The 21,772-nt window shown below is 41.1% G+C and overlaps 3 protein-coding genes across 3 annotated transcripts; 2 read left to right on the top strand and 1 right to left on the bottom strand.

Moving 5' to 3' along the window:
* Positions 1 to 1,189: 1,189 nt before the first annotated feature.
* fam43a (family with sequence similarity 43 member A) lies at positions 1,190 to 3,172 on the bottom strand. The gene is made up of 2 exons (XM_063496141.1): positions 3,101 to 3,172; positions 1,190 to 2,983 (listed from the first exon to the last, which is right to left on the bottom strand). Coding segments are annotated over exons 1-2 (1,071 nt in total). The 5' UTR covers positions 3,102 to 3,172; the 3' UTR covers positions 1,190 to 1,913.
* A 1,946-nt stretch (positions 3,173 to 5,118) lies between these two features.
* On the top strand, positions 5,119 to 11,875 carry lsg1 (large 60S subunit nuclear export GTPase 1). The gene is made up of 14 exons (XM_063496233.1): positions 5,119 to 5,332; positions 5,822 to 5,948; positions 6,489 to 6,609; positions 6,706 to 6,792; positions 6,939 to 7,025; positions 7,154 to 7,214; positions 7,396 to 7,572; positions 7,744 to 8,106; positions 8,383 to 8,484; positions 8,761 to 8,904; positions 8,999 to 9,122; positions 9,401 to 9,480; positions 9,881 to 10,054; positions 10,567 to 11,875. Exons 1-14 carry the CDS (start codon positions 5,234 to 5,236, stop codon positions 10,744 to 10,746), a joined length of 1,926 nt encoding a protein of 641 aa, XP_063352303.1. The 5' UTR covers positions 5,119 to 5,233; the 3' UTR covers positions 10,747 to 11,875.
* Positions 11,876 to 13,079: 1,204 nt separating this feature from the next.
* On the top strand, positions 13,080 to 18,472 carry tmem44 (transmembrane protein 44). Its single transcript, XM_063496184.1, has 10 exons — positions 13,080 to 13,309; positions 13,389 to 13,515; positions 13,602 to 13,692; positions 13,948 to 14,129; positions 14,257 to 14,343; positions 14,423 to 14,593; positions 15,304 to 15,465; positions 15,768 to 15,836; positions 15,966 to 16,091; positions 18,244 to 18,472. The coding sequence occupies exons 1-10, from the start codon at positions 13,125 to 13,127 to the stop codon at positions 18,436 to 18,438; spliced, it is 1,395 nt and encodes a 464-aa protein (XP_063352254.1). The 5' UTR covers positions 13,080 to 13,124; the 3' UTR covers positions 18,439 to 18,472.
* Positions 18,473 to 21,772: the final 3,300 nt, after the last annotated feature.

Here is a 21,772-nt window from a genome sequence, read left to right as displayed (position 1 = left end):
AAGGGAATACCTCATCTGTATGTTCCTATCTGTCCATATGACAATCGACCACCTCTAGGACCACGGAGAGCTTGGGTTTTTGCTCCTCGTGTCTCACTCTGTCCCGTTTGTGTTCGCTAGCAGTGCCAGTGTCATTAGTGAGAATGGAGAGCTGTTCCTCCAGAGCATGCTCCATGGGACTAGAGTGTTCACCCTCACATGCAGGCCCTCAATACCGATGGCATCCGTGCATCAGTATCTGTGCTTCTGAGTTTATATGCCGATCTGGCTAACACTGGGAAGAGCTGTGTGGCATCAGCGTGGGCCTGCTGCTGTCTCTAAAATGAAAGTGACGGTGATATTTAGTAACACATCTTCCACATTTAGAGCTGCTGGCCCAGTCATATCCTTCGCTGACCACAGATCACATCAGGTGATTTTGTGTCTTTGCTTCTGTGAGTGTTACATATTAGGCTGAGTGTTGTGCCTTTAAGAAAAAGATGTGACTCCATCTTTTTATCAGTCACACTTTTATTTAGGTGACACTTTAGCAACACACTAAAGGAACAATGTAGATTATCTGATTTTAGTGAGCTGAGCAAATATGAATGAAATGAACCGGGTGACTCAAACGCATGAGTCTATATACCCGTCACATATTGCAGCATATAGATCTGTAATGCTCTGAATTCTATCTGTTGTCGCTCAATAAAGGCAAACTGATGTAAAAGTAAATACCAGCCGGAATATGCTGCTGAAGAACCTCTGGTGCTACTTCTGCCATGTGATGTTCTCACAGCTTGTGCTACCGGTGACGTGTGTATGTGTGGCCTGCCTTCCCTGAGGCCAGCTAGAATGAATGGGTCTTCAGTACCTTAACTAAATAACTTCAACAGCCTGAAAGCAATTTGGGAAAAAAGAAAAAAAAAAGGTGGTGGTGGTCGGGGATAAAGATCAATTCAAGGCTATTAAATGAAATACCCATTTACAGTCACACCAATAGCTTGGTGGTAACAGATAATATTGATGAGAAGTTTAGGGTTATGCTTTTTAGCCTCCATGTGACTTTTATTCAGCAGGGCAAATCTGACCTCATTTTGAGCCTCCCAAGGTAAACCCCGTTCATATCAGACAGTGCTGAAAGAAAAGATGTCCTACTTGTATTTCAGCATTAATTCACATAAAACATTCATTTAATTCCTTTTTTTATTGATAATTCTTTGAATTTCACATAACAAACCACATATATATATTTATATTTTAAAAAATAACATATTTATACTTAAAACATCTTACTTTACATCTTAATACATAAAAGGTATTTTTTTCTTTTGCACAGCAAAGATAAGACACTTATGTTTCAGACAACATACCAGCAAACGTATGTACATGGTAGTCAAAATAATACTTCAATGAAGTCGCAACAGTGCAGAAATAAAAAGGTGACGAGCAGGCGCCCTGATGGGGGTTGTAAAGGAAGCCTGATGGAAAACAAATTTGCTTTTTTAAATTCTTTTTAAGGAATGTTTGGGAGCTTCTGGATCGCGATGATTGGAGCATGTTACAGAAGAAACATGATATTTTCAAGTGAGGAAAAAAACGTCAAGTAAACAAGCTCGATGCTACAGCAAATCCTCTTAAACAAAAGAGATGGAATTAGTGCCGTGCGTCCTAAGGCGCGCTGGGAATTTGTCATTAAAGTTGTCTCTCAAATGGATATACCTTTTTTTCCTTTGTTTCTGTGTTTACACAATCTTTTAACTTAGTTCAGTAGCCTAACTGTCTGTCTGCTTTGCCCCAAATTACGTTTATGTCCTCTCAATTATTAGTCTCAGTGGCACATGTCAAACAAGAACTTTGCAACTGTTTCTCAAGGAGACATCGTGGCTCAACAGAACGGTGCGCTACAAGTGCCCAGAAATGCCCAAAGTTTTTTAGGCAGTTTCTTGCACCTTTACCTCATCAAAGCCATTGATTAGTGGTGGCGGCTCCTGGTTGCTTTCTATGGAGGATTCGCTCCCTGTGCTCTCACCAGAGAGGAGTCTGGTGACTCTGAGGTCAGCTTTCAGCGTCTGCACGTCGTTTCCTATGCTCATCTCTCCCAAGTCATTAATAATTTGAGTCAACTCTTGTTTGCCATTGGCAACACAATCATTGTCCGTGTCCAGAATGTCCTCACACTCAAAGTGCATTGCTTTCTCCTCCTCTTCCTCCCCCACCAAGTCCTCCGTGATAGAGCCCAATTTTGGTGCACTCCGGCTGCGCTCCACCGGGGGTTTGTAGTAGCACTGTCCGTTCAGCAGCTTCCTGAGAGGCACCAAGGGGATGGTTTGTTCCCCTATGAGCTGTTGCTGCTGGTGCCTGGCATCGTCCCTCCGTTTTAGTCTTTTAAACTCAGCCAGGGCTGTTGCCGAGGTCTGGTACAGCAGCAGCGCCATGGCTTTTGCCTTCTCCGGCTTGGACACCAGCACTGCGTGGCAACGCAGCATTACGGCCTTGTGCTTCATCTCGTGCCTGTAAATCCAAGCGAAAATCTTGGGTAGCCGCGGGTCTGCGACGCAGTAGGTTATCCGGTGCAGCAAGTACAAGTGTCCCGGTCTCCTGGCCTTGTCATCCACATGCACCATGCGGATGCCCTGGGAGCTGATGGTCAGCCTCATCTTAGTGCCGTTCTTGCCCATCTCGCTTTTGCCCCAGATCTTGCTCACCGCTACGTCCGTGCAGCCGTCTCCTTTGGACTGGATCGTGGTAGCGTTCCCCAGGTAAAGCACCGTGTACGTGGGATCTTCGCTGGTGATCTTCAGTTTTTTCCTCTTTGACTTGAACATGCTGCCCACCCTGTTGAGTGCGCTCTCGGGGCAGGACTTGGCGAAGGAGGTGAGCGCCGAGTAGTTGAGACTCACCGCATAGCCCTTCTGCTTGGACTGCTTGTCTTCCTCAATCAGGTCGAACTTATTCTTCTTCCAAGGCAGCATTTTACTGCTGTTTCCAGTCAACAGCAGCACTGAGAGAGAAAGGAGAACAACTTTTTTTTAATTACTACTAAATCCTAGAAGCGTTCTACTGCCTGTCAGGTCATGTGTGAGCTACTCTACGTGAACTAAACGCAAAGACACCGTACTTCATCTGTCCATCCTCTGAAGTGCTCCTGTCCATCGCAGCATCCCCCGTTTTATGTCATTGTAGTGCTGAGTACAGTCTGCTCTGACAGCACGAGATTCACAGTTTATATGCAAGGACAAACCATTTCAGCATGACTGTAGGGGGGGACTGAACCAAGTGAAAAGATACAGTACCTGTTAGTGTAAACTGTTCGTCTTTGCTCGTGGTTTCTTGTGCTAAAACACGAATGATTATAAACAAGGGAAAACATCTATAGATTTTTAAGTTATACTCAACAATTATGCAACATTTAATAATAGAGCGCTATAAAACTCGGTTTAAGAGTCGTCTGTTAATATAAACTGCAACTTCAGTTTTGCATGAAAGAAGAGTGAAAAGTATTCCTGGAAACTATATTCCTGGAGGAGTATATGCATGTAAAGTGAAGATATAAATACATTGTTCTGTTATAAAATGTCAACTGAATGGAAAGAAACAAATCCATATATTTTTTTATTGTCCCGTTTTTTTCTAGCATTTCTTAAGTTTAAAAAACTTGTTCCTCAAGGTTTTAATTTGTTTGCAAAGATTTATGTTTAAATTGATAGATTAATCCATAATTAACAGTCTCACCGAGGACAGCGGCGTTTAGGATTTGTCAGGTCCAGGTTAGTTCGATCAGCTGTCTTTGAAACTTCTGTTACATGCTGCCCCCTTTTGGCTCTGTTCGGAAGTGCGATTTTTTTTTTTTTATATTGCCCATGTTTTGTGTCGAAGGAGATTTATGTTTTACTTTTATTTATGTATTTTGTTATTTTGCAAAACATAGCACAAATACACACGGACGTTTTTGCTCTTCTTCTTTCATCTGCTCACCTTAGGTGTCTCCACAGGAGATCACCTGCCTCCATCTCAATCAACTCCCAGCATCCTCCTCTGTCACGCCAGCGCTCTTCATTTCTTTCTTGACTACAACTATGAATCTTCTCTGAGGGCTTCCTCTTTTCCTCCTGGCTGGCATCTCCATATTGAGCACCATTTGTCCAATGTTTTGGACATGTCCAATACGTGTCCAAAACATCTCACTCTTGCCCTTCTAACTATACCCCGATCTGAGGGACAGCTCAGATTGAGAGGGCCATATACCCCAGGGGCGGGAGGATCAGTCCAGATATTGATACTGTCAATACCAACACTGATACTGGTATCTAATCAATACTAGGGAGATAGGATTGTTACTTTGTTTCTCTCCTCTAAGTTCAGTATGTAGCCCACTGAACGGTGTTAAATACGTTATTGGTGGTTTTGTTAATGAAAAATATATCTCAAACATGCACTATGAAAAATGACTGAACCTTTTTGTACTGACTGTCATTTTATTTATAGCCCATAACACATCTAAACAACAGATGCTGACGCAAAGTTCTTTAGAGACATGCACATTTCTCCAAAACACACAATTTCAAAATACAGGATAGTCTGAAAGTTATGTTTTTTTTCTTGCATTAACTAATTATTGTTGACATTAAAAGGTGGTCATTAAAATGTGTTCAGAATGATGAATTATCTCATAAATCACACTGCTTTCTCCCATTTAAGCTGTCTTTATAGGGTAAAACTATGTGTAGTACTGCATTTACGTTGTATTGGAACGATACCAAAGTATGGAAAGCAATTTGCCTTTAGAAGTATCGCACAGTACAGATATACTCTTTTCTAATTTAATCTAATTCTAAAATCCCGATTACTCCCAAGTGTGACACGAGGAACTCATGTTGTTTCTGTCGGTGTTTCTTCAGGGCACATTTAACCGCTGAGCGTGTAACCGGAATGTACCACAGCTACTCTCCCGCCTGTATTTATAACACAAATGAGAAGATAATGTATCTCACTGTTTTAGAGTTTATTTTATTAACAGTATAAAGAATATAAAGGGTAGCGTTTTATAAAATAACATGGGTTCTAAAGTCCAACACTAATTTAATTGTCCGGATATGTTAATCGTTTGGTTTGTTCCATTTCCGGTTTTTACGACAACAAGGCTGTAGGTAGTGACAGTGCACATGGGTCTCTGAAGCGAGTGGCTGACCGCAGTATTCTTCAGTTTTGTGTTCCTCCTGTGTTTTGTGAAGTGACAGCATCGGAGGTTATTATGGGCAAGAAGAAGGCGGGCGGAGGAGCCGTGCTGGGCAGAGCTCTGATCAAGGAGAGGCTCCAGGCAGGCCGGGGAAACAAAAGGGGCGACTCTTGGGTATGACACAGTGTTAAACGTGTTCAGATAATCACAGATGTAGATATGAGACCCTTCGTGATACAGTATCATCCCCTAAGCAGTTGTGACCCCGTTTTTAAATGCCACTCAACCTTTTTAATTCCACTTAGCTGTTAGTATTAATGTTACGATTACCCCACACTGGCTTACCAGGATGTAAATTTACTGATGCTGTTGTTTTAGAGCAAACGAACTAATGAGCAAGGACTATTACTTAAATAAATAGATGACTGGGGTACGTTTGTAATGGGGATTAACTTTTCTGGGACATTGTTTTAACAAAATCTCAAGTATTTTTAGAACAAGTCAAAGGGTGGTTTGGATGCAAGGATGTGAAAATGATCCGCTATTTGGCGATGATGTCCCAGTGACAGCTGCTTTGTTTAATCTGGACGCTTTTTCACAGGCACTTACTGCTGGTCAAGCTGCTGAAAGTTTGTTGTCATTGTTTTTTCTTTATATTTTCAGCTCCACACCAGTGAACTGAATGATGGCTACGAGTGGGGGCGGCTGAACCTGCAGTCAGTGACAGAACAAAGTTCCATGGATGACTTTCTGGCCACAGCTGAACTGGCAGGAACAGAGTTTGTTGCAGGTAAATAACACTTTGATTCACTCATGTTTAGTTTTCAGGTGAATTGTAGGTATGTTTCTTTTTTTTTTACTTATCAAACATGGGAAACTACAGTGCTGTGAAAAAGTATTTGCCCCATTACTGAATTCTTATTTTTTGAATATTTGTCACACTTGCACATTTCAGGACATCAACAAATTAAATGATAAATTAGACAAAGATAATTTAAATTTAATTTAAATGATGACATCATTTACTAAAGGAAAAAGACGAATCAAAGCTGCCTGGTTCTATGTGGAAAAGTAATTGTCCCCATAAACCTAGCAACTGGTTGCCCTTGGGTAGCAAGAACTGCAATCGAGTGTTTGCGATAACTGGGAATGAGCCTTCCACATCGAATTTTAGTCCACAATATTTGCTTATATAAACCTAACAGAAGTAATTCTTCCTGTGTTTTTAAGTATTTTTTGTCTTAAATATTATGTGATCTCCACTGCAGATCTGCCTTTTTGATTCTGCTTGTTAATCTAATCACTTTCATTCATTTCTGTGTTTTCATAGAGAAGCTCAATATCAAGTTTGTGCCGGCAGAAGCTCGAGCGGGCTTATTAACAGCTGAGGAGAAAAGCGAACTGATGAAGCTGCACGAAGACAACAAACATTTCCTCAGAATTCCGAGACGGTGATTTGAGCAGATATGTTTTTACAGCTTAATTTTTCTAACGTATAAATAATGTGTTGCATTGATAAGATCTGTTGTGTCTTTCCTTGTTATAAGACCCCACTGGGATGAAAGTACGAGTCCAGATGAGCTTCAGCAGACAGAGAAAGACAGCTTCTTGGAGTGGAGACGAGCACTTGCACAGTATGTAGCTTTTCTGTTCTCTTGGTATTAAAAATTGATAGTCAAATGTAGGGATAACCATTCGAAATTTTCTAATTAATGACTTATTATACGTTTGTTCTGGATTATCGTTGCCTGTAATCTAATTACAAGTGTTCTCTTCAAAGGCTGGAAGAGGAGCAGAAGTTAATTCTCACCCCGTTTGAGAGAAACCTTGAATTTTGGAGACAGCTGTGGAGAGTGATTGAGAGGAGGTAGAACCCAAATCAACAGCATTTCACATTTCCTGAGGAATCTGTTCTCATTATGTGATGCTAAAGGAAAAAAACAAAACAAAAACATTTCTTTATCTTTTGCATTTTTCTTTTCTTTCTTTTTTTAGTGACGTCATTGTTCAAATTGTTGATGCCAGAAATCCTATGCTGTTCAGATGTCTGGACCTTGTAAGTGCTTTATTTAAATAGTGGACAGATGATAGAAATCTGGTTTCATATATGAAAATAATTGCACTTTGTTTAATCATTTTGCATATTTCATCTGTCGACATTTGCTTTATATCCATCATTACGTACGTTTAAACTGTACTGCAGTGATTGTAATAATTCTCTGGTTGTGTGGCACCAGGAGTCCTATGTTAAAGAAGTTTCAGAGCATAAGGTGAACATGCTTCTGGTGAACAAAGCTGACCTACTGACCAGGGAGCAGAGGCGAGTCTGGGCCAAATACTTTGAGAAAGAGGGGCTGAGGGCAGTTTTCTGGTCTGCTCTGGCTGAAGGCAACAGGCTGGATGCAGAGGAAAAGGTGAGAGCGCGAAAGCTTGATGAACCTTTCTCTCTTCTCTGAACTGTGATGCACTTGTATTTTTTTTAGGGAACAGATAATTTATTGTACTGAAGAAAAAGTCACCTTTTGGCATCATCCTGCCGTCTTTAATCCCAGTGAAAAATAGTGCAGAAACTTGTCCCCTCACAGGGCATGGAGATGGCCGATCCAGAGTGTGAAGAGAGTGATCCAGAAGAAGGAGGACGGCAAATTAAAGAAGACGCTAGTCAGAAAGGTGCAGATGGAGAGGAAGAGGTAAAGAATAAGGAGGATGAGTACAAAGGGGGAGAACAGAGTGACATAGAGGAAGAGCAGGAAGAGGTAAGCATAGATGAGGAGGACTGGAAGACCTGTTCAGAAGGCGAGGAAGAAGCAGAGGGAGAGACTGCTGGTTCATCCAATGCATCTTTCCACAACTCCAGCCATCTGCTGCGCAAGGATGAGCTGCTGGAAATGTTCAAGGCTGTTCACAACGGCTCCAGGGTTAAAGAAGGGCAGCTGACAGTGGGACTGGTGAGTAAAAGGACCATCTATCTGTCAGTCTAGCATAAATTGCATGCCATAGCCACACCGCCTTTGAATTTTGGGATCAAGTTGTATATTTGTATTTAGTAAGAGCGTTTGAACCACTTTGCAGAATTCACCAGGAGTGCTTTTTAACGTTTTACAAGAATCGTAGGTACAGGAAACATTTTAATTGGATTCATAGTCGGGGAAGAAGCTCCACACTTTCATCAGTATGAGTTATTTTAAAGCAATTAAATGTTCATTATGTGGTGGAACCAACAGGTCGGGTATCCTAATGTGGGAAAGAGTTCAACCATCAACACTATTCTGAGGAACAAGAAGGTTTCTGTCTCAGCCACTCCTGGACACACTAAACACTTTCAGGTAGGTACTTACTGCACAAATGCAGGTTAGGGATTCCACCAGCAAGAAGCTTAATAATAATAATAATAATAATAATAATAATAATGATATTATAATAATGATGTTAGACCTGCGACAGACTGGCGACCTGTCCAGAGTGTACCCTGCCTCTTGCCCTAAGACAGCTGGGATAGGCTCCAGCCCCCCCCCCCCCTTGCGCCCCTGAAAAAGGATGGATGGATGATTATGATTATGAATGTGTTTTTTGTGTGTTTTTGTTTTTCACATTTATGACAGACGTTGTATGTGGAGCCAGGCCTGTGTCTCTGTGACTGCCCAGGTCTGGTCATGCCCTCCTTCGTTTCTACCAAAGCTGAGATGATCTGCTCTGGGATTCTGCCCATAGACCAGATGAGAGACCACGTACCTGCGATCTCACTCATATCCTTTACGTGACAGAAAGCTAGACTCTGCCTGTTCTGCTTTGTAATTGATTCTGATGCTTACGACATGTAGTTCTTAACAGGTTGGTCACATATGTCAGATGATCCCTCGGCATGTGTTAGAAGGCACGTATGGCATCAATATTATCAGACCGCGGGAAGATGAAGACCCTGACAGACCGCCCACTGCGGAAGAGCTGCTGATGGCGTATGGATGTGAGGCTAATAGACATTTATCATGAGTCTGGATAGAATAGATTAACAATAGGTGAAATATGTACGACTCGAGAGAGTAAACCATCTTAGATTCTTTAAAAAAAATCTATTTTATAGATTTAATTTTATGTATTGTGTTCCTCTTTGATCAGAGGTCCCTAGCTCAAATTGTGATACTGTCACCTCACTGTGGCACCCTTAGATGCTGCTAGCTGTCTTTCCCCTTGATGTAATTTCTTTGTTTTATAACATAGCCTTTTCTTTTTTGTCTGTTTCAGATATGAGAGGTTTCATGACGTCGCACGGCCAGCCCGATCAGTCCAGATCGGCCCGCTACGTCCTGAAGGATTATGTGAGCGTAAGTTCACAACTGCAAACTGTTGTGGGTTGGAAAAAAAACACAGTTATGTTGCTTGTGTTTACTTTTTAATTTTGGACTGTGGTTGAGTGAGTGTGGGTCATTAATGAAATGTTTAGCCTTACAAAGTGAGAGGAAAAAACAGATGTAAATTCTAGGAGAGATAAATAAGTTATTTTCATCTTGGCTCAGCTCTGTCACCTACAGCGTTAAACAGTGTAGCTGTAGCACATCTCTTGTGGTTCGGCTATGTGTTTAAGCAGACTGTGGAGGTCTTCAGTCTTTTGTAAGGTGTAGCTGTTCTCTTGTAACCACTGAATTTGTTGATTTAACCAGTTACCAGTCAATTATGCATCATGTTTACAACGTCCTTTGCCTAACATAGCTCTTTTCCTTACAGGGCAAGCTTCTGTACTGCCATCCCCCTCCACATATAAAACCTGAAGACTTCCAGCCGCAGCACAAAAAGTTTGAGAAGAGAGACTCAGACAGCAGTGACCTCTCCACAGTAATGAACAGACAACACAAAATTAAGAGAATCGAAAACGTGGTTGACAAGAACTTTTTCCATCAGGTAAATTATTCCTGCTGATCTCTTATTTTTGGTCAGTAGATGTTGTAATATAAGCTATATTACCAGAACCATTTGTGGAAGAATGGGATGCTCTCAGGAGCTCAGTGAATTCCAGGGATCAAATGCTAGTTGTGAAATTTCCTCACTAATAAATATTCCACACTTAACTCTTAGTGGTATTATAACAATGTGGAAGCCACTGGGAATGACAGCAGCTCAGTGGTAATCTCACAAATCCACTTCTGGAAGAATGGTCAAAAATTCCCATAAACACACTTAAACCTTCTGGAAAATCTTCCCACAAGAGTTGAAGCCGTTATAGCTGCAAAGGTTGGATGGACATCATATCAAACTCTATGGATTAAAAATGGGATGTCACTCAAGTTCACATGAGTGTGAAGGCAGACGGGTGAACACTTTTGGTAATATAAAGTGTGTCTGCAGCAGAGGAGCAGTTTATTATGAAGTTAAATGATTTTTTCTTTTTGTTGATGATGAACCTCTCTGTTTAGGAGAACGTGCGGGCACTCTCCAAAGGAATTCAGTCTGTGATGGGCTACAAACCAGGCAGTGGACCTGTGGGTCCAGGCAAAGCTGAATCAGAGATGGCAGTGGGCAAACCCTGGAAAAAACACGGCAACAGGAACAAGAAGGAGAAAGTGCGGCGGGTTACTAAGCATCTGGATGCCTGATTATGATCAGAAAATCTAAGTTTATTTGAGCAACTTAGATCTGTGAACTGTACTTTAGGAAAAACCCTGAAGCACAGTTCATGTGTGATTCCAAGGGAATTAATTCTGAGTGCTTTGTGTAGATGAAGGCCCCCTTTAATCCTGTGAGTGTGGAAAAGTCAGGCCGTCATGACATTAACTAATGAGGTGCATAATCTGTCGGCTCTGGTTTTAACAAAATGGTGCAGTGCACTCTGTCAGGCTGATCACCAGTTAAAGAGCAACCAATCGATTCACCATCCAAAATTGTATTCAAGGATGACACATAAAGTCTCTATGAATCAGTTAAAATACTGTATGTTGACTTTTATACATTTAAAGCAATGCTCTTTGTAACTTAACCGGGTTACGTAGAATAAACATATGCTTTCATGTTGGTGTGCCACTTTTTTGTCATATTTCCATAACAATATATTAATTAATGCTTCAGTGTAAATACAATATTTTGTATTTGTAATAGAAGACTATGCAATAGCAAGTTTTGTAATCTGAATAAGTTAAATTTTGCCAACTCTAAGACCCGAACTCCTTCATGGGATGCATTTTTAATTTCTCCTTGCTCTGGGCTGATTGGGACCTGATGAATGTAAAAACAAAGAATGATGTGATTTTGATTTTTATTTTTTTTATACCCGATTTTTGTTTCTAAGAAAAATGAGATCCACTCATGAGGACATTGGCTTTAAATTTCGATCGAACAGAGGCAGTATAACATCCTCGTAAGTGGATATCAGGCCCTTGTACAGCAAAATTTGGTATTTTAGTCTAGACAACCCAAAATGTAAAATGGACTGGTTCTTATATAGCGCTTTTCTAGTCTCCTGGAGTACTCAAAGCACTCTATACAACACGCCGCATTAACCCCATACACACCCATTCACACGAGCACTATTATCTATACAGGGACTGCTTTCTAACTATCATTCATACACATTCATACTCCGATGGATGCATCGGAGAGCAAGTAGGGGTTAGTACAGGGGTGGGCAATCTCAGTCCACGAGGGCCGGTGTCCCTGCAGGTTTTAGATCTCACCTTGGGTCAACACACCTGAATCACATGATTAGTTCGTTACCAGGCCTCTGGAGAACTTCAGAGCATGTTGAGGAGCTAATTTAGCCATTTAAATCAGCTGTGTTGGTTCGAGGACACATCTAAAACCTGCAGGGACACCGGCCCTCGTGGACTGAGATTGCCCACCCCTGGGTTAGTATCTTGCCCAAGGATATTTGGCATGCAAACTGGGGAGCCAGCTGCCTGAGCTATAGCCACCCCTATAATATATATATAATGTGATGTCCACATATGTGGACGCCAGGTCCTAGGAGGTTGAAGAAGTGCATGAGGGTTGTAGGTGTCTAAGCATCTGAGAGCTTTTCTAATTCTTACTGTCTTTGAGTATTTATCAACCAGATAATAAATTTGGAGTTGATTTTCTTACCATCACAGAATAGCTACAAGCTACAAAATGTTGTAAACCTGGGAACAAGTGGGAACTCCCATGAGTGTAAAATTAATAATATACAATAAATAATCACAAACACCCCTAACCTGTGGCAGTGATTTCTGATGTTTCTGTTTTTTATGTCTAATGTCTTTACTTATATTGGTAGATAGACTGAAATCAGCCTGATTTATGAAGGGTTTATGTATAAAGCAAAGACATTAGCTGTTTTTCGAGTATTTCTATGACTCTGTTATTGTAGCTAATCTGTGTTCTAAATTATAATCGATCCAATCCTTTTTGACCACTTTAAATGTATTGAAAGAACAGCTGTATGTGATATTTGGTGAGATTTCTGCTGAGACTTGGATAAATAAAGGATATATATATAAAAGTCAATTTGCCAAAAACAGACTGCAGCTTCTACATTTGTGACAGGAACGTGCTTTGTGGCTCAAAATCACTTGTTATCATTCATGAGAGATATGCTTGACAGATCATAGCCCAACAACTCATTGACAACAATTTGCAGTCGTTTTTTGGCAAGCGGTCACTGTGATCAAGTGTAAGATTCCTGAAATGGACTAAGGTACACGCAATGCTCCTGATCGTAGCTACAAATGAACGCGCCTCTTTAAATAAATGGATGATGATTTATTTTTTGGCATCTCTAAATACAGAAAGAGCGTAAAATCCACATATTCACTTGTGCCTTTGAACGTATTTCCATATATGACAGGTGGCACAGGTAAGCCCCTCCCTGCCGCGTGCGGGCCGTTTGGAGAGCTGCCGCTGTGCTTTTGATGAGCAATAAGTCAAATGTGCATATTCCACTAGGAGCATGGCTCAGTTTCTGATCGGTTCTGCGGATTGTCGCTGAGCATTTGCACTTAAAATGAAGAAAAGTGCGCACATCGCGGATGGTCAAGTCGGGGAAAGATCAGACTATTTCCTGACTAGTTTGGTTGATTTTTGCGTGGATTCACTTAACACCTGTTTGTCCCGTGACGCAGACACACTTTGCGTCCCTGTTGGTCTCACCTTTCTTTCTGCGCTGCTTTTGCTGCTATCATGTCTCCTGTAAGTAGATTATCATTAATCACCCACCGGCCTCATTCATTTAAAACATATCTAACATTGACCTGTGGTAACTGTGAAGGTTCGTGTATCAGAGGTGCAAAATTCGGGGAGAAAATCCGGGAGAAACCGCGGTTTTCTTCTACTGCTTCATCGGTAACCTGTGCAGTACAACTGGAGCCATCCTGTCCAGGCAGCTGCATATACAGGTAGCACAGTTCTACGTGTAACCAAGTATTTTCACTTTATTTATGCATTAAAATACTGTAACTCCTTATCGCTGCCCTCTCTGCAGATTTTAATGGGTGCTTTTGCTGCCGCTGTGGATTTTGTGAACTGTATTTTGTGGTGCTTTCCAGTGTTCCTGTGTTGGAATTCGAAAGCAGGTATGATTAAGAAAATTCCATATCTTAATGATGCAAACCTTATCATTCCCAAACAATTTAGCAATTGTGCATTATTCAAAGTGCAGCAGCAAGGTAGCACAGGTGTTTAAATATTGTCATCCAGCCGACCAAACCCTTTTGGCAAAACAGTAGGTACAATTATCAGAGAGGCGCTGCAGATAACCATACAAATGAACAGGGGACCTATTGAAATGCTTTCTAACTGTAACCGTCCTCTCTGGTGTTCTCTCTCAGAAAAAAGGCTGAGGATGATGAAGAGGAGGAGGAGACAGCATCTCCTAGCAGTGTGTGTCTTGATGGTAGTTGCAGGAGGTTTTCTGAAGTCCAGTGTCTCCCATACTTCAGCACTGCAGCCCGTCAAAGGGAGGACGCTGCTACATGTCGTCCTTCAAGTCTCCAGCTGGAGTTCTTCAATGGTGTGGTTACACAAAGGGATACATGTGTATGAGTGCTGTCACCTGGGTTGTTTTGTTGTTTTTGAATTGCCATTCTGCAGCTACTCTAAATGTCTTTCTGCTGCATCTGAAAACCGTCTGTCTGTAGGACAACACTGAAATCGTGGGTTACCTACTGGGGCTGCTGTCTTTTGTCATAGCCTGTACCTCCAGGATCCCCAAACTCTGCAGAGTAGTAAGTGACAAACCATTCACTTAAAATCATGTTACTGTTCTAATAAAGTTCCTAGTGTTATTTGTATTCTTCCTTTTAGTGCAATGGACATAAAGTGACCCACACTGCCATTTTCTCTGGACTGTTGTGCTCACTGGCTGGTGCCCTCTACACTGCAGCCATACTCCTCTGTGACACTCAGTTTAGATTTCTTATGAGAGCAATGCCATGGCTTCTGTCATCAGCAGGCTGTGTGACTCTAGACCTTCTTGTATCCTTACACAGTAAGTGTGACCACGCATCACTCAAACTGTGTAGAGATTCACAACTCATTTTGCTAGTACGGGGTCGGGCCTCATTTTGCCTTCAGAACTTTGTGTCATAGATTCAACAAGGTGCTGGAAACATTCCTCAGACGTTTGAGTCCATATTGATGTGATTGCATCACACAGTTACTGCAGATTTGTCAGCCCTACATCCATGATGTGAAGCTTTTGTTCCACCACATTCCAAAGCTACTGTGCATTCAGAGATCCTCTTCTGCTTGCCTAGACTGTGACAACTGACTGTTATTTGAGTCACTGTTTATTTCTCTGACCATTCTCTGTAAACCAGATAGTTGTGTGGGAAACTCCTGGTAGATCAGCAGTTTCTGAAATACTCAGACCACCCCATCTGGCACCAACCATGCCACATTCAAAGTGACTTAAATCGCCTTCCTTTCCCATTCTGACGCTCAGTCTGAACTTCAGCAGGTCATTTTGACCATGTCTAAATGCATGAAGTTGCTGCTGTGATTGGTTGATTAGATACTTCCAATAACAAGTAGCTGAACATGTGTACCTAACAAAATTGATGGTGAGTGTGGATTCTCACTAAAACCGGGGCTACTGTTCATTACATCTAGATTTAGGTGATTTGCTTGAGTCTGTGCCAGTCATGCTGTGGTGTGGTTTGTTGACCTTTAACCTGTCATGTCAGATTGCAATTACTCATTGGTGCAAGAGAGGCTCCAGCAAGAAGGCTATGAGACTTTTTGCAGATACAGAGCGCCTTTTAGGTGGTTCACGGCGCCCTGCAAAGAATAACACTGCCATGAAGAGACAGACAAAAGAGCAAATTCCTTCATCAGCACAAACAAAAGTAAGCTTGTTTTGTTTAATCATACCACTTTTTTGTTATTGTGTGCGCAAGGCTGCTTCTCGGATTTCTCAGAGTGAATTTAATAGCTTGTTCTCAATCAGACTTCCATAATAAACATGCTTTTTACCATAATACTGATAATATTGGACTTTTACTTACTGCTTTCTTGTATGGATTAAGTTATCTGGAAGTAGCACTATGCAGGCATTGTTCTGCAACAAACACTATTAGCATTGTTCTTCTAATAGTGTTTGTTAACTAAAGCATTGGTGTGATTATAATACTATTCTTTTTCTTCAAAGTTAAAAAATCTCCAGAAGATGAGAGAGGTGGGCCAATACATGGATGTCAACAGTCAACCTGCGAGAAAAGTAAGCAAAGAATCTGTTGTGACACTACATTTTTACAACAGCAGTTTGTTTGATAGGAACTCTTTACTGCACGCCGTTATTCTTCAAATACTAGATGTGCTTTCATTTTTGAAAATGCCCCTCGAGAAGGTGACGTCACCCAGGGGAGATGTGGGAAGCGAGCCTCTCAGCAGGAGGGTTGAAGCGATCAGAGCCGACGGCTTCTGCTCCACAGACACATCCTGTGACTCCTCGCCGGTCAGCTCGGATCTGGAGGTGAGTTGGACTACTTGGATACAATCACTTAAATTAAGAAATGAATCAAATTTATCACTAAATAAGCATTTCTCCCCCTCTCTCTAAAGCTATGATATATTTTCAAAAAGCTGGTAATCTTAATACATCAGATGTCAGTTCTCACCGTGTAAAGGATAGCTATAATATGTAGTTATTCCAAAGTGCCACTAGGTGGTGACAGCATGTTTGTATGCTGGATAGTGTGCATGGCTGTTATAAAAATATGAATGAACATAACCCTTTGTGTCACGCCACCTTGCATGAACTGCTGTGATGACCTGATTCTGTTAGTATCAGTCTTTTTATGAGTTTAAGCTATTGAGTCAGTTGCACAACAGCAGTGGTGAAGTTCCTAAAGAGGTAATGAGTTCATGACTCATTATATTTTGACTCATTATCATAAGGCAGAGGGTCTGGAGTCAGCTTGTGGAAATGGTGAATAAGAATGGCACTGACAAAATTGCTTCAAGACCTATGTTTTAGTGCCACTTTAGGATTGAGATCCTTTATTATAAAGGAATGGTATTGACTGTCTGCGTATGAAAATACAGCAGTCAGAAGAATTCATAAGCAGACGTAATAGTGCAACTATGCTTAGTGCTTTGCACATGTGACTTTGGGGGAAGTAAGTCAGAAGACAGCCCTCAGACGTTCTTATAAGGAGACAATAGTCAGCATGTTCTTATTGGACAGAAAAGTTGAAGTCTATGGAGAGATGTGCGTGGGCATGTGGTTTTCTGAGTGCAAGCTCAGTGTTTTGTATTTTAGTTTTCTGCAGTGTATAGCTGAGCCAAGTATCAAATCTTCACTAGTCTTATTTTAGAGAACAGTTCATATTTATATAGTTTTCTCTTTTTTGAAAGACACAGTCTGAGTTTGCAAGAGGATTCAAATTCCAAGTGTTTTTTTTTTTTTTTTCTTTGTCAGGCCTTTATGCTCATAAAAACTCCCTTACTAGAAAGCCAGGCTATGGAGGATGTCATTTAATCAGAAACAAAGGCAAATGGTGCAAGCACAAACAATCGCAGGTTGATACTGTTCACCAAACAGGAAAAAACAAAAGACATGAATGCCCTTTTAGCACAGTTGGTTTGTTAGAGAAGTAAAGGCGATTTGGAAAAGTGTAAGTATATGCTGAATGTGACAAAGTATAACTTTGTTTGGCTGTGAACACTCAGCTTAATCTTCACAAAGACAACAGGAGGCAATTTAAAGTTTAGCTGGGCCGTTTCTGTCTGATGCACTTGGAATTTACTGACGCTCTTTACTCGATCTTAGAAAGTTTCCAAGATGACTTTGTGTCTAATGTTTAATCCTGATTACAAAGAGCTCCAGAGGAGTTCAGGTCTATCAGTGAATCTTTTACTTTTTATTTGGTTACCTAACTTCCTAACAGCCTTAAAGCAAACTGGGAACTAAAACAAAGATTACAGAGCATTTTTTTGAAGTATTTAAATGAGTGGCTTTTCCTACTTTACATGTGATCCTGATAATTGGACAGTCGCCTCAGCCGGCAGCTTGAAACCTCCATTGTGCTGTGTTTCACGCACATTACTGCTGAGTTCTGGTTCTTGGCTGAGCTGAGGCTAAGGGCTACAGTGATGGGTGGAATTGTTTGAGATTTGCCATGTGGTCCAATTGTTCTGCTGTAAAGGATCTTTGATTAAAGACCAACAGTGGGCTGGGTCTGTCTGCCTAGGAAGTGGTGCAAAATGGTTGCCTTGTCTATAGGGGGCCAGTACCCTCTGCTATTTTGGGAGATGTTTATAGTCTGTTGTTTGACTCTTGCTGGCCAGGAATGTCACTGTGTGAACAATACAAGACCTGTGTTGTAGGTGTCGAGTTGACGCTCTCATGGGGCATGATTCAACACGACCACCATTGAGGAGCCCCCCTAGAAAACTAAGGAACACTTAGTGTATGGTACACTTCTGAGCTGCCTCCCAATTCATCAATAAATACTTTGTGTCTTAAATCAACATTAGGGTGCATTAATATATCATATGTGCCATGTGATTATCACCAAATGCTTTTTTAGCATAGCAGACACATTAGTCTCAGAATATTAGCTGTTTATATGACTTTGCTATAATTCTTTGTACGATTACTTTGACATGTTCTTATTTTCTAGTGGGATTTTGAAGCAGCAAATGCACACTGGAGCAAAGCGACAGCAAAACAACAGGAGGGTGATGAGTTTCCCCTGCAAGAGTGGCCGACAAACCCCGAACCGTTTAACATCTGCGCCTGTTCCCCGTCTGGACTTGCACAGAAAGCTCTATCTGGTACGGAAGAGTGTGGCTCTGTTGTAAGCTTAGCTAAGTGAAGTTCACACATGCCGGGTGCATTAATTTGTGAATAAAAAAAAATAAATAAATAAAAGTGCAAAAATAAATCTGTCATCTGTCTTGTTTTACAACAAAAATTACTCTGTTTTTGGTTTAAAGTTATTTCGAGTACCTTTTTGTTTCTAACACTGTAGCGAAGCACAAACGTCAAGCTCCTGAAGAAGTTCGGCCTTTTAGAAAGGTTTACAGAAAAGACCTTCCCTAATAAAACACTAGAACTCCCCTGCTGCCATTCAAGGTTACTGGGTCATATCCTGTATTTTGCTAGTCGACCTGGGTTATCGGGGCTGGACTGGGAAAAGAGCCGGCAGAGCAGATAAGAACCAGACTAGACGCCCAGAGCTTGTCTGTCCTCTCCATCATTCAGCAGACCTCCGTCCATCTGCCTGCTGTGAAGCTTTATAAAATAAAAGTTACTAGAGGCAGTTTTAACTAAAGGGACTTCCTAAGGCCTGATTATGGAACAATTACATTTTTACTCCTCCCTGTTACATTTCCTCAAGTGACAGGTCTCAGACTAATGACTGGGAAACAACTAAAGAGATGTAACAAAGCAATTGCTGATATCAGCAGTGGATATTAATGTCCTTAACAACTGGCTCTGTCTGTGGAAATGGCTGGGAAATGTTTATTGAATTTTATTTGATCTGACAGTGTTGATGTTTAGGCCATGTGATTTATCTACTTTGTTTGTTTGTTTTTTGTTGTTGTTGTTTTGTAATAATGATTAAGGTAATGTAGTAATAATAATGTAAACAACCCTATTGCTCTCCTATACTGATGATAGTATTCATGATTACACAAGTGCTAAATATGCTAATGCTAAATACACTCACTGGCTAACTTGTTAGGTACACTTTGCTTGAGCTTTTGCTTTAATTCTTTGTGGCATAGATTCAACAAGGTGCTGAAAACATTGATCAGACATTGTGATCCATGTTGACATGATGACATCATACAGTTACTGCACATTGATCAGCTGTACATCAATGATGTGAGTCTCCCACTCCTCCACATCCCAAAAGTGGATTAAGTGTGGAGGCCACTTGAGGACAGTATATTTTATGTCTAGACTCTAGTGTGGTCCTCTGCTGCTGTAGCCAATCTACTTCAAGGTTCGGAGATGCTCTTCTGCATACCTTGGTTGTAACAAGTGGTTACTTGAGGTAAAGTTGCCTTACTTTCAGCTTGAAACAGCTCGGCCATTCATCTCTTGCTTCTGGCATAAACAAGTCATTTTCATCTGCAGAGCTGGCTAGTTTCTCTTTTTCAGACTATTCCCTGTGAACCATAAAGATGGTTGTGGGGGAAAGTGCCCCCACAACCATTCCAGAGAGTGCTACAAATGCTCAGACAAGCTCATCTTGCAGCAACAACTGTGCCACGTTCAAAGCTGCTTAAATGATCTTTTTCTCTATTCTGTTGCTCAGTTTGAACTTCAACAGGTTGTCTTGACTGTGTCTACATGCCTACATGCATTGAGTTGCTGCCAGGTGATTGGCTGATTAACGAAGAGTCAAGCAGGTGTGCTTAAGAAGATGGTTTGTGCATTTGTATATCTGCAATAGATTTGTCTTAACTACATTTGAAAAGTGAACGCACAAAAGCTTGTCAGTGGTCATTCCTGCTTACAGGCTTATCTAATGTTGCTGATGAATATGTTGGTATGTGTGTAGCTGTGTAAGTCTTCAGATCAGTCATTACAACCAGAGTAACAGATTGACTGTAATTTTATTGTGCAAAATTTATGTTCTGAATTTCTCTGTTGGAAACTTAAGAATTAAAACTTTTAACCATCTTAAAAATAGACCCAAAGACAAATTGTCATTTAGGGGTCTGATGCCATTACAAACGCTGAGCTAGCATGGCTTGATCTGGGCTTCATGTCAGTCCCGTCTGAGGCCAAAAGAAAACAATCCGTGTGTCCCATATAAAAAGGTGGAATTTTGTTTGCAAAAGTGATGAAGAGCCTGGATTAGCACATCTGAAGCCGCAGTGGGGAGAGGATCTTTCTGTTTTTCTTGGCCTGTGCGTCAGCAACCACTCCACTGCAGAGCATGCAAGGCACTGGATGATTCGATCCTGCAGAACATTCTGTTCACCTTGAAATTTGGCTAGCAAAGGGGGGAGGTGAATTGCACAGGAGTGACACAATAGTTGAAGTGCACAAGTGAGGAATAAATCAGAAACTAAATCTTCATTGATGAATACATGGTTGTTACTGAATAAAGGATTATATAATCGTGGGTTGCTGAATTTCTTTGTCAAAGGAGCAACTGATTTGGCATGTGTTTTACAAATGGGGTGTATGAACTTAAGTTGTGTGTACACTGCTTTTGGCAGCAGAAAGAATTATCTAGTTTTTATGAAGCTTGGCTGAATTAGGGATTAAATATGTCAAGTTTGGATATCTTAATTTCTTTTGATCAGTTCTTTGTAAGCCCCCAAGATTTATGAAGTTGCAAAAAGCAGAAAGCATTCAACATGTGCTTAATAAACACAGTGAAATAACTATATTTGTGGCTCTCACCTGGTTTAGTGTGCGCTACTATTCATGACAATATCATGGTGAAGTTTAGTGCTAGACTAAAGTGTTAATGCTATCTTATTTTAATAAACAACACTGCCATACTGTCATATGCAAAACGAGGGTGGCACATGCCACCCCACGCCACATGCAAAACTAGGGTGGCACTAGGGGTGGCACATGCCACCCCACGCCACCCCACACTGTCATATGCAAAACTAGGGTGGCACTTGCCACCCGATCCACAGAGCCTTCATACTGACCTTCTCTATACTCAAAACTGACCAAAGCAAAAATACTTTAAACAATGAAAGCTGGAATAAGCAAACCTGCTCTGAAAACTATGTAGAAAGTAAAACAAACAAGCAAAAAATACGACGAAAAAGGACGATGAACAGCTGACAGAGCAGATATTTGATGCCCCGAACCTTGGGAAACTCTAAAACTCATGCTCTATTTAGCAATAAAGCTTTGATGGCTTTCGTCATCGCTTCTTCTTGAGAAACTCTAAAACATGTTCGTAAATAACCAATAAAAAATCTGTACTTCCTCCTTACGCTGATATTGTGCCTACACTGTGCTGTGTTAGAGGCATCACTGACTCCTTGCTAGCCCAGCATTATTTTATTTATTTATTTATTGCGTTCAAGGCTATAGCATGAGGCAGCGTTCCCTTTGCAGCTGTTATAATATTTTCTCTAAGGGAAAAGTACTCGTCGCTTACTTACGTGACGTCACGCGAACAGATGGACGTCACTTCCTGCAGTCAGACAGCCAGTTCAGGC

This window comes from Pelmatolapia mariae, linkage group LG15 (genome assembly GCF_036321145.2).
Source record: "Pelmatolapia mariae isolate MD_Pm_ZW linkage group LG15, Pm_UMD_F_2, whole genome shotgun sequence".
Lineage (NCBI taxonomy): Eukaryota > Metazoa > Chordata > Actinopteri > Cichliformes > Cichlidae > Pelmatolapia > Pelmatolapia mariae.
This window is presented reverse-complemented; position numbering and strand designations above follow the sequence as displayed.